This window comes from Notolepis coatsorum (genome assembly GCF_963971535.1).
Source record: "Notolepis coatsorum genome assembly, contig: SUPER_7_unloc_3, whole genome shotgun sequence".
Lineage (NCBI taxonomy): Eukaryota > Metazoa > Chordata > Actinopteri > Aulopiformes > Paralepididae > Notolepis > Notolepis coatsorum.
Genome location: NW_028174878.1, coordinates 190,032 through 203,125, shown reverse-complemented (window position 1 = coordinate 203,125; position 13,094 = coordinate 190,032). Strand labels below are relative to the sequence as shown.

The following is a 13,094-nucleotide window of genomic DNA, read 5'->3' as shown; positions in this document are numbered from 1 at the left end:
AACATGGAGAACATGGAGAACATGGAGAACGAGGAGACCATGGAGAACATGGAGAACGAGGAGAATGTGGAGAACATGGAGAACGTGGAGAACGTGGAGAACATGGAGAACATGGAGAACGAGGAGAATGTGGAGAACGAGGAGAATGTGGAGAACGTGGAGAACATGGAGAACATGGAGAACGAGGAGAATGTGGAGAACGTGGAGAACGAGGAGAACATGGAGAACGTGGAGAACATGTAGAACATGGATAACGAGGAGAACATGGATAACGTGGAGAACGTGGAGAACGTGGAGAACATGGAGAACAAGGAGAACATGGAGAACGTGGAGAACATGTATAACATGGATAACAAGGAGAACATGGATAACGTGGAGAACGTGGAGAACGTGGAGAACATGGAGAACAAGGAGAACATGGAGAACGTGGAGAACATGGAGAACAAGGAGAACGTGGAGAACATGGAGAACGAGGAGAATGTGGAGAAGATGGAGAACATGGAGAAGATGGAGAACGAGGAGAACATGGAGAACGTGGAGAACATGGAGAACGAGGAGAACATGGAGACCATGGAGAACATGGAGAACGAGGAGACCATGGAGAACATGGAGAACGAGGAGACCATGGAGAACATGGAGAACGTGGAGAACATGGAGAACATGGAGAACATGGAGAACGAGGAGAACGTGGAGAACATGGAGAATGTGGAGAACATGGAGAACGAGGAGAATGTGGAGAATGAGGAGAACATGGAGAATGTGGAGAACATGGAGAACATGGAGAATGTGGAGAATGAGGAGAACATGGAGAATGTGGAGAACATGGAGAACGAGGAGACCATGGAGAACGTGGAGAACGTGGAGAACATGGAGAACGTGGATAACGTGGATAACGAGGAGAATGTGGAGAATGAGGAGAACATGGAGAATGTGGAGAACATGGAGAACGAGGAGACCATGGAGAACATGGAGAACGAGGAGAACGTGGAGAACATGGAGAACATGGAGAATGTGGAGAACGAGGAGAATGTGGAGAATGAGGAGAACATGGAGAATGTGGAGAACATGGAGAACGAGGAGAACGTGGAGAACGTGGAGAACATGGAGAACGTGGAGAACATGGAGAACATGGAGAACATGGATAACATGGAGAACGTGGAGAACATGGAGAACATGGAGAACGATGAGAACATGGAGAACGTAGAGAACGTGGAGAACATGGAGAACGTGGATAACGTGGAGAACGTGGAGAACGTGGAGAACATGGAGAACGAGGAGAACGAGGAGAACGAGGAGAACGTGGAGAACGTGGATAACATGGAGAACGTGGAGAACGAGGAGAATGTGGAGAACATGGAGAACGTGGAGAATGTGGATAACATGGAGAACGAGGAGAACATGGAGAACATGGAGAACATGGAGAACGAGGAGACCATGGAGAACATGGAGAACGAGGAGAATGTGGAGAACATGGAGAACGTGGAGAACGTGGAGAACATGGAGAACATGGAGAACGAGGAGAATGTGGAGAACGAGGAGAATGTGGAGAACGTGGAGAACATGGAGAACATGGAGAACGAGGAGAACGTGGAGAACGTGGAGAACGAGGAGAACATGGAGAACGTGGAGAACATGTAGAACATGGATAACGAGGAGAACATGGATAACGTGGAGAACGTGGAGAACGTGGAGAACATGGAGAACAAGGAGAACATGGAGAACGTGGAGAACATGTATAACATGGATAACAAGGAGAACATGGATAACGTGGAGAACGTGGAGAACGTGGAGAACAAGGAGAACATGGAGAACGTGGAGAACATGGAGAACAAGGAGAACGTGGAGAACATGGAGAACGAGGAGAATGTGGAGAAGATGGAGAACATGGAGAACATGGAGAACGAGGAGAACATGGAGAACGTGGAGAACATGGAGAACGAGGAGAACATGGAGACCATGGAGAACATGGAGAACGAGGAGACCATGGAGAACATGGAGAACGAGGAGACCATGGAGAACATGGAGAACGTGGAGAACATGGAGAACATGGAGAACATGGAGAACGAGGAGAACGTGGAGAACATGGAGAATGTGGAGAACATGGAGAACGAGGAGAATGTGGAGAATGAGGAGAACATGGAGAATGTGGAGAACATGGAGAACATGGAGAATGTGGAGAACATGGAGAACGAGGAGACCATGGAGAACGAGGAGAACGTGGAGAACATGGAGAACGTGGATAACGTGGATAACGAGGAGAATGTGGAGAATGAGGAGAACATGGAGAATGTGGAGAACGTGGAGAACGAGGAGACCATGGAGAACATGGAGAACGAGGAGAACGTGGAGAACATGGAGAACGTGGAGAACGAGGAGAATGTGGAGAATGAGGAGAACATGGAGAATGTGGAGAACATGGAGAACGAGGAGACCATGGAGAACATGGCGAACGAGGATAACGTGGAGAACATGGAGAACATGGAGAACGTGGAGAACGAGGAGAACAAGGAGAACATGGAGAACATGGAGAATGTGGAGAACGTGGAGAATGTGGAGAACGAGGAGAACGAGGAGAACGTGGAGAACGTGGAGAACGAGGAGAACGTGGAGAACGTGGAGAACGTGGAGAACGTGGAGAATGTGGAGAACATGGAGAACATGGAGAACGAGGAGAACGATGAGAACGTGGAGAACATGGAGAACGAGGAGAACGAGGAGAACGTGGAGAACGTGGAGAACGTGGAGAAAGTGGAGAATGTGGAGAACGTGGAGAACGTGGAGAACGTGGAGAATGAGGAGAACGTGGAGAACGTGGAGAACATGGAGAACGAGGAGAACATGGAGAACATGGAGAACATGGAGAACGTGGAGAACGTGGAGAACGTGGTGAACATGGATAACGTGGATAACGTGGAGAACATGGAGAACGAGGAGAACGTGGAGAACATGGAGAACGAGGAGAACGTGGAGAACGTGGAGAAAGTGGAGAACATGGAGAACGAGGAGAACATGGAGAACGTGGAGAACATGGAGAACGTGGAGAACGTGGAGAACGTGGAGAACATGGAGAACGTGGAGAACGTGGAGAACATGGAGAACGTGGAGAACATGGAGAACGAGGAGAACATGGAGAACGTAGAGAACGTGGAGAACATGGAGAACGTGGATAACGTGGATAACGTGGAGAACATGGAGAACGAGGAGAACGTGGAGAACGAGGAGAACGTGGAGAACGTGGATAACGTGGATAACGTGGAGAACGTGGAGAACGAGGAGAATGTGGAGAACATGGAGAACGTGGAGAACGTGGATAACATGGAGAACGAGGAGAACATGCAGAACATGGAGAACATGGAGAACGAGGAGACCATGGAGAACATGGAGAACATGGAGAACGAGGAGAATGTGGAGAACATGGAGAACGTGGAGAACGTGGAGAACATGGCGAACATGGAGAACGAGGAGAATGTGGAGAACGAGGAGAATGTGGAGAACGTGGAGAACATGGAGAACGAGGAGAACGAGGAGAACGTGGAGAACGTGGAGAACGAGGAGAACATGGAGAACGTGGAGAACATGTAGAACATGGATAACGAGGAGAACATGGATAACGTGGAGAACGTGGAGAACATGGAGAACAAGGAGAACATGGAGAACGTGGAGAACATGTAGAACATGGATAACGAGGAGAACATGGATAACGTGGAGAACGTGGAGAACATGGAGAACAAGGAGAACATGGAGAACGTGGAGAACATGGAGAACAAGGAGAACGTGGAGAACATGGAGAATGAGGAGAATGTGGAGAAGATGGAGAACATGGAGAACATGGAGAACGAGGAGAACATGGAGAACGAGGAGAACATGGAGAATGTGGAGAACATGGAGAACGAGGAGAACATGGAGACCATGGAGAACATGGAGAACGAGGAGACCATGGAGAACATGGAGAACGAGGAGACCATGGAGAACATGGAGAACGTGGAGAACATGGAGAACATGGAGAACATGGAGAACGAGGAGAACGTGGAGAACATGGAGAATGTGGGGAACATGGAGAACGAGGAGAATGTGGAGAATGAGGAGAACATGGAGAATGTGGAGAACATGGAGAACATGGAGAATGTGGAGAATGAGGAGAACATGGAGAATGTGGAGAACATGGAGAACGAGGAGACCATGGAGAACGAGGAGAACGTGGAGAACATGGAGACCGTGGATAACGTGGATAACGAGGAGAATGAGGAGAACATGGAGAATGTGGAGAACATGGAGAACGAGGAGACCATGGAGAACATGGAGAACGAGGAGAACGTGGAGAACATGGAGAACATGGAGAACGTGGAGAACGAGGAGAATGTGGAGAATGAGGAGAACATGGAGAATGTGGAGAACATGGAGAACGAGGAGACCATGGAGAACATGGAGAACGAGGATAACGTGGATAACATGGAGAACGTGGAGAACGAGGAGAACAAGGAGAACATGGAGAACATGGAGAATGTGGAGAACGTGGAGAACGTGGAGAACGAGGAGAACGAGGAGAACGTGGAGAACGTGGAGAACGAGGAGAACGTGGAGAACGTGGAGAACGAGGAGAACGTGGAGAACGTGGAGAATGTGGAGAACATGGAGAACATGGAGAACGAGGAGAACGATGAGAACGTGGAGAACATGGAGAACGAGGAGAACGAGGAGAACGTGGAGAACGTGGAGAACATGGAGAAAGTGGAGAATGTGGAGAACGTGGAGAACGTGGAGAACATGGAGAATGAGGATAACGTGGAGAACGTGGAGAACATGGAGAACGAGGAGAACATGGAGAACATGGAGAACATGGAGAACGTGGAGAACGTGGTGAACATGGAGACCATGGAGAACGCGGAGAACATGGAGAACGAGGAGAACGAGGAGAACGTGGAGAACATGGAGAACGTGGAGAAAGTGGAGAACGTGGAGAACATGGAGAACGAGGAGAACATGGAGAACATGGAGAACATGGAGAACGTGGAGAACGTGGAGAACGTGGAGAACGTGGAGAACATGGAGAACATGGAGAACGAGGAGAACGATGAGAACGTGGAGAACATGGAGAACATGGAGAACGAGGAGAACATGGAGAACGTAGAGAACGTGGAGAACATGGAGCACGTGGATAACGTGGAGAACGTGGAGAACATGGAGAACGTGGAGAACGTGGAGAACGAGGAGAACGTGGAGAACGTGGAGAACGTGGATAACATGGAGAACGTGGAGAACGAGGAGAATGTGGAGAACATGGAGAACGTGGAGAACGTGGATAACATGGAGAACGAGGAGAACATGGAGAACATGGAGAACATGGAGAACGAGGAGACCATGGAGAACATGGAGAACATGGAGAACGAGGAGAATGTGGAGAACATGGAGAACGTGGAGAACATGGAGAACATGGAGAACGAGGAGAATGTGGAGAACGAGGAGAATGTGGAGAACGTGGAGAACATGGAGAACATGGAGAACGAGGAGAACGAGGAGAACGTGGAGAACGTGGAGAACGAGGAGAATATGGAGAACGTGGAGAACATGTAGAACATGGATAACGAGGAGAACATGGATAACGTGGAGAACGTGGAGAACGTGGAGAACATGGAGAACAAGGAGAACATGGAGAACGTGGAGAACATGTAGAACATGGAGAACGAGGAGAACATGGATAACGTGGAGAACGTGGAGAACATGGAGAACAAGGAGAACATGGAGAACGTGGAGAACATGGAGAACAAGGATAACGTGGAGAACATGGAGAACGAGGAGAATGTGGAGAAGATGGAGAACATGGAGAACGAGGAGAACATGGAGAACGAGGAGAACATGGAGAACGTGGAGAACATGGAGAATGAGGAGAACATGGAGACCATGGAGAACATGGAGAACGAGGAGACCATGGAGAACATGGAGAACGAGGAGACCATGGAGAACATGGATAACGTGGAGAACATGGATAACATGGAGAACATGGAGAACGAGGAGAACGTGGAGAACATGGAGAATGTGGAGAACATGGAGAACGAGGAGAATGTGGAGAATGAGGAGAACATGGAGAATGTGGAGAACATGGAGAACATGGAGAATGTGGAGAATGAGGAGAACATGGAGAATGTGGAGAACATGGAGAACGAGGAGACCATGGAGAACGAGGAGAACGTGGATAACGTGGATAACGAGGAGAATGTGGAGAATGAGGAGAACATGGAGAATGTGGAGAACATGGAGAACGAGGAGACCATGGAGAACATGGAGAACGAGGAGAACGTGGAGAACATGGAGAACATGGAGAACGTGGAGAACGAGGAGAATGTGGAGAATGAGGAGAACATGGAGAATGTGGAGAACATGGAGAACGAGGAGACCATGGAGAACATGGAGAACGAGGATAACGTGGAGAACATGGAGAACATGGAGAACGTGGATAACGAGGAGAACGAGGAGACCATGGAGAACGAGGAGACCATGGAGAACATGGAGAACGAGGAGAACATGGAGAACATGGAGGGTGCAGCTCCAAAAGTGTACGTTTCAGGAGTTACGAAAAAACAGCCTGTTATTCAGATTGAGTGCATTTATTATTATTAGGGATGTCAATTGTTTTGTTACCTTTCGTCTAGGGATGCTCGATATTGGCTTTTTTACCGATACCGATATACAGATATTGTCCAACTCTTAATTTCCGATACCGATATCAACCGATATCAACCGATACCGATATATGCAGGGTTTCCCCCCCAAAAAACGGAATAATTTCTGGTAATTAACATTACATATGTCTTGTTGTGGAATTAACATAACATTATGCATACTTTTGACAATAAATAAAATCAGAATTTGTTCTTACTTGCTTGCCTGGGTAAATAAAGGTTATAGAAATGTAAAAAAAACAAAAAATTATTATAATTTTTTTTAAACCGATACCGATATTTTTCGATATCACATTTTAATGCCAATATCGGCCAATAATATTGGACATCCCTAATTAAAATACATATGACCCCCTGAGTCCCGAGGGGGGACGCTGTGTGTCTGACCACAGCACCACATCATAAACTGGGTCGGGGGGAAAAGTTAATTATTACTACTAGTATAATAGCCTGCTTGCTTGGTGTTACATGGGCATTTAATAATGGCTTCTAAATGGACGCCCTGCCTCGGGGTCACGGATCTTATTATTCAGCAACATAAGAGGAACACGAACCTTCAATTCAATTAAAACTTGAAAACCATCTAAACTGAAGAAACAAGGTTTTCACCCAACAGTGCTCAGACGACTATAGGGAAAAAAGGTACATAATGTGTGTTACGTTTTATAGCCATAAGTAATTTACAGAATCAGAATCAGTATGGTCTTTATTTCCAAGTAGTTTACACTTGCAAGGAATTGGTCGTTTGGTGCGACATTAACAGACAATTAAGGTAGAATAAAATAAAGGGCAGAATAAAACAAAATGAATATAAACTAAGTTAAAATAAAAGTACAATCGAATATAATATAATGATGGTTATGTGGTTGCAGTAAATTATACGTAAATTATACTTATATATACCGCAAATATACCGCAAATATATAAGCACGAGTTGAACCAACAGTCCTTGCCGTTGCGGGTGAGTGCTCTCACCACTATCTAACTCTGATTAATGATTATAGTTAGAGTTAAGGTTCGTTTTAACGTTCACTTAACGGTTATGGTTAAGGTTATAGGGTTCCATCCCCAGCAGGGGAACTTAAAAGTTTTCTGAAAACTATACAATACGTAAGTATATTACTCATGGCTATAACATAACGTACATTATATAACTTTTGTCCTGTGGTCGATTAGTACTTTATTTACATATTTTAGTAGTAGGACCAAACTGTGGAGCTTCTCACCTGTTGATGTGAGCAGGGATGGCCTCGTACGGGGGCTGGTTCATACTGCAGATGGCCAACCAGACGAAGCCTTTCTCCCCTTCGATCAGCCAACAGTCTGCCGTTACCACCGGCAACCGCATCATCGACAGCAGGGCGAGCCAATACAGGAAGGACCTGGCGGTAGCCAGAGCCACGGACGACGAGGCGCTCTGTTGACCGAGTCCCGCCCCTTGGGCCGCGGGGGTTGCCGTGGCGATATCCATTGGAGAGACCCGTCCAATGATGTTTTGCTGTTTAACCTTCGATGCAGGCAAGTCCCATTGAGAAGGAGGGCCGGGGACCAAGGGCTCGTTTCTGTTTATAGGACTCCCTTCAATAAAGGAATATCTTATCTGATGATAAGATGTCAGAATACAGCTCTAAGGTGTACCTCCAGTATCGCCTGTGTGCTGTTTTAGATAGAGTCAAATAGTATGTTACTATAGTATGTTGTTTTAGATGGAGTCAAATAGCATGTCACTTTAGTGTACTGTTTTAGATGGAGTCAAGTAGCATGTCACTATAGTATGTTGTTTTAGATGGAGTCAAATAGCATGTCACTATAGTATGTTGTTTTAGATGGAGTCAAGTAGTATGTCACTTTAGTGTACTGTTTTAGATGGAGTCAAATAGTATGTCACTATAGTATGTTGTTTTAGATAGAGTCAAATAGCATGCCACTATAGTATGTTGTTTTAGATGGAGTCAAATAGCATGTCACTATAGTATGTTGTTTTAGATGGAGTCAAATAGCATGTCACTATAGTATGTTGTTTTAGATGGAGTCAAATAGCATGTCACTATATGTTGTTTTAGATGGAGTCAAATAGCATGTCACTATAGTATGTTGTTTTAGATAGGGTCAAATAGTATGTCACTATAGTATGTTGTTTTAGATAGGGTCAAATAGTATGTCACTATAGTATGTTGTTTTAGATGGAGTCAAATAGTATGTCACTATAGTATGTTGTTTTAGATGGAGTCAAATAGTATGTCACTATAGTATGTTGTTTTAGATGGAGTCAAGTAGTATGTCACTTTAGTGTACTGTTTCTGTGACCGCCCCACCGTACTGTGTTGTACCGAGTTGAACGTTCTGTCGTGTCCTATACTCCGTTTGTGAAATTAATAATTAAATAAAGAGCAAACGAGGATGGAAGGCAATGTTCTCCCTCATTGGAAACAGATATACTGTATATAAATATCTGTATGTGTAAATGAACTTGAAGCGATTGATCGTTTCTCTTGAACTCTGGGGTCACATTTGATTGGTTTTGAGGAAGTGGGTTGGCAAGACTGTCCTGTTCCTCACGCCTGATTGGCTGTTACTCATGTCCTCTTCTGTGGCCATCTGCATCTCTGATTGGACGAGAGTCGGGGCTGCCTTTCTTCCTCATCGCTCGTCGGTACGTCCCTGGTGTGAGAACTGGTCCCTGGAGGAGAGAGAGAGAGAGAGAGAGAGAGAGAGAGAGAGAGAGAGAGAGAGAGAGAGAGAGAGAGAGAGAGAGAGAGAGAGAGAGAGAGAGTGTTCATTATGGAAAATTCACTAATGAAGCAACATGTTTGATTTGTCAGCTTAGCACAAAACTCAACGTTGTTAGCAACACAATGTGTTAGAAGAACTTGGGTCTGCTTATGCAACTGTCTGGCACACGCACGCACGCATGCACGCACACACACACACACACACACACACACACACACACACACACACACACACACACACACACACACACACACACACACACACACACACACACACACACACACACACACACACACACACAAATGCACGCACACACATAAACAAGTGCACGTATGGACACACACACATATGGATGCACATTTGTGAACACATGCACACACACACACACACACACACACAAATATGCACACATATGGACACGCACACATATGGATGCACATTTGTGAACACACATAGGCTACACGTGCACACATATACATGCACATGCACACACATATGATAGGAGAAGTACTTGGGTCCATGTGCTTATGTAACTGTGGAACACACACACACATGGTTCACACAAATACATAAGATAAAGCAGGGCTCGCAACTCATTCGTAGTTCCAAGGTGTTTATTTGACAAAAAAAGGCAGATGCGACGTTTCGACCCTTCTGGTCTTCTTCAAGCATGAAGACAACACAACACTGACATCTTTTTATACAGGAAGTGAACTAAATTGATTATCAGCCCCACCTGGTGATCAGGGGCGGTCCCAATATTTGCATGATACATTCTATACATAATTAAGTAACAATTTCTTTTCATTTGACATTTTTTAGAAGATTTGAGAAATATCTATGTTAAACACAACATTAAGACATCATTTACAGATAGGCAGCAGTGTTAGTCACTGAAAACAAAAATGAAAAAAACACAAACAAAAAACAAAAACAAAGTCCATTGACTGTCTCCCTCTATAAGTTACATTTACAAATAAGGTCTAATGTCAAAGTCCTCATTAAGTCCTGTTGGTGCCATCGTTTTAAGATAATGGATCCACCATACTTCTCTCCTCAGTAGGAGATTATCTATATCTCCCCCTCGTCTTGGAAGATGCACTCTCTCTATTCCAAGGTATCTTAATGATGAGACATTGTGGTGTGCCTTTTTAAAATGTAAAGCTACTGGGCTAAAACCCAAGAAGATTGCTTACAATCTACAAGAAACAAAACTACCTCTGGACAACCTATACAGTGTATTACACAATACTCGCCTCTAGGCAACCTTTTTAAACATACTATTAAAAAACATTGGCATCTTCTCAGTTCTGATCCAACATTGGATAAATCTTTTCAGATCCCCCCTAGACTAGTCTACAGGAGAGCACATAACATCAGAGACATTGTGGTTAAATCAGACCTGCCTCCTAAGAAAACACACAATTTTTTAGATGACTTACCAGATGGAAACCGACGTTGTGGTTTGTGTGCTCAATGTCACTTCACAGAAAAATGCACTGTTTTCTATCACCCAACAACTGGGAAAGAGATAAAAATAAGAGGCAAAATAACATGTACAACTACCAATGTAATCTATATGCTTAAGTGCCCATGTGGTAAGGCATATGTCGGTAAGACAACACGTGCTTTAAAAACACGCATTGCTGAACACAGGAGTACGATACGGAATGGGGATGAAAAAAGCCCAGTAGCTTTACATTTTAAAAAGGCACACCACAATGTCTCATCATTAAGATACCTTGGAATAGAGAGAGTGCATCTTCCAAGACGAGGGGGAGATATAGATAATCTCCTACTGAGGAGAGAAGTATGGTGGATCCATTATCTTAAAACGATGGCACCAACAGGACTTAATGAGGACTTTGACATTAGACCTTATTTGTAAATGTAACTTATAGAGGGAGACAGTCAATGGACTTTGTTTTTGTTTTTTGTTTGTGTTTTTTTCATTTTTGTTTTCAGTGACTAACACTGCTGCCTATCTGTAAATTATGTCTTAATGTTGTGTTTAACATAGATATTTCTCAAATCTTCTAAAAAATGTCAAATGAAAAGAAATTGTTACTTAATTATGTATAGAATGTATCATGCAAATATTGGGACCGCCCCTGATCACCAGGTGGGGCTGATAATCAATTTAGTTCACTTCCTGTATAAAAAGATGTCAGTGTTGTGTTGTCTTCATGCTTGAAGAAGACCAGAAGGGTCGAAACGTCGCATCTGCCTTTTTTTGTCAAATAAACACCTTGGAACTACGAATGAGTTGCGAGCCCTGCTTTATCTTATGTATTACTGTTTTTACAGTTTGGTTCAGCACCAACAAACGGAGGATGTGCGTTATTTATTTTTTCACACAAATACATACACATGCATACGCACACACATGCACACACACATTCACACACACACACACACACACACACATACACGCACACATACTCACGCACACATGATAGGAGAAGTACTTGGGTCTGCTTATGTAACTGTCTGGAACACACACACGTACACACACCTGCGGTATTTAAAAATACACTTGACACTCCAATTAGTATAACGCATGTGCTTGAACATGTGCACGCACGCACCACTTGACAGCCCCAATTAGCACACATGGGTGCAAGATGCACACACACACACACACACACACACACACACACACACACACACACACACACACACACACACACACACACACACACACACACACACACACACACACACACACACACACACACACACACACACACACACACACACACACACACACACACACACACACACACATAAACCTGCGGTACTTAAAAATACACACTGCTTGACACTCCAATTAGTACGGAGCATGCGCTTGAACATGCGTACACACACATACATACACACACCCGCGTGCGCACACACACACACACGCACGCACACACACACACACACACACACACGCACACACAGATTCCTCTGCACCCCATTAGCTCTGCAGACCAGGCTAAGGACCACCGGGGCTCTGATACTGTATCTAATGAATTAATCACTTCAAACAAAACATTTCCTGGGAAAAAACAGCTGATGTCTGATGGAACAGGAGAGGAGGAGGGGGGGAGCAGGGGGGGAGGAGGGAGGAGGTAGGAGAGGAAGAGGAGGGAGGAGGAAGAGGAGGAGCAGGAGGAAGAGGAGGAGCAGGGGGGGGGAGCAGGGGGAGAGGAAGAGGAGGAAGGAGAGGAAGAGGAGGGAGGAGGAAGAGGAGGAGCAGGAGGGAGGAGGAAGAGGAGGAGGAGGAGGAGGAAGAGGAGGGAGGAGGAGGATGGAGAGGAGGAGGAGGAAGAGAGAGGAGCAGAATGGAGGAGGAAGAGGAGGAGCAGGAGGGAGGAGGAAGAGGAGGGAGCAGGAGGGAGGAGGAGGAGGGAGAGGAGGATGAGGAAGAGGAGGGAGGAGGAGGAGGGGGAGAGGAGGAGGAGGAAGAGAGAGGAGCAGAATGGAGGAGGAAGAGGAGGAGCAGGAGGGAGGAGGAGGACGGAGAGGAGGAGGAGGAAGAGGAGGGAGGAGGAGGAGGGAGAGGAGGAGCAGGAGGGAGGAGGAGGACGGAGAGGAGGAGGAGGAAGAGGAGGGAGGAGGAGGAGGGAGAGGAGGAGGAGGAAGAGAGAGGAGCAGTAGGGAGGAGGAAGAGAGAGGAGCAGGAGGGAGGAGGAGGAG

At 45.6% G+C, this 13,094-nt stretch overlaps 1 protein-coding gene across 1 annotated transcript in view; it reads right to left on the bottom strand.

The window, feature by feature from the left end:
* Positions 1 to 8,030, bottom strand: part of LOC311232741 (protein ELFN1-like) — a gene marked incomplete at its 3' end in the record, with an annotated part of 42,818 nt that extends 34,788 nt beyond the window's left edge. Inside the window, 1 exon segment of the mRNA XM_084338321.1 lies at positions 7,904 to 8,030. Within this exon segment, the coding sequence (XP_084194447.1) occupies positions 7,904 to 8,028 (125 nt within the window). The 5' untranslated portion in view covers positions 8,029 to 8,030.
* Between the last annotated feature and the right edge of the window lie 5,064 nt (positions 8,031 to 13,094).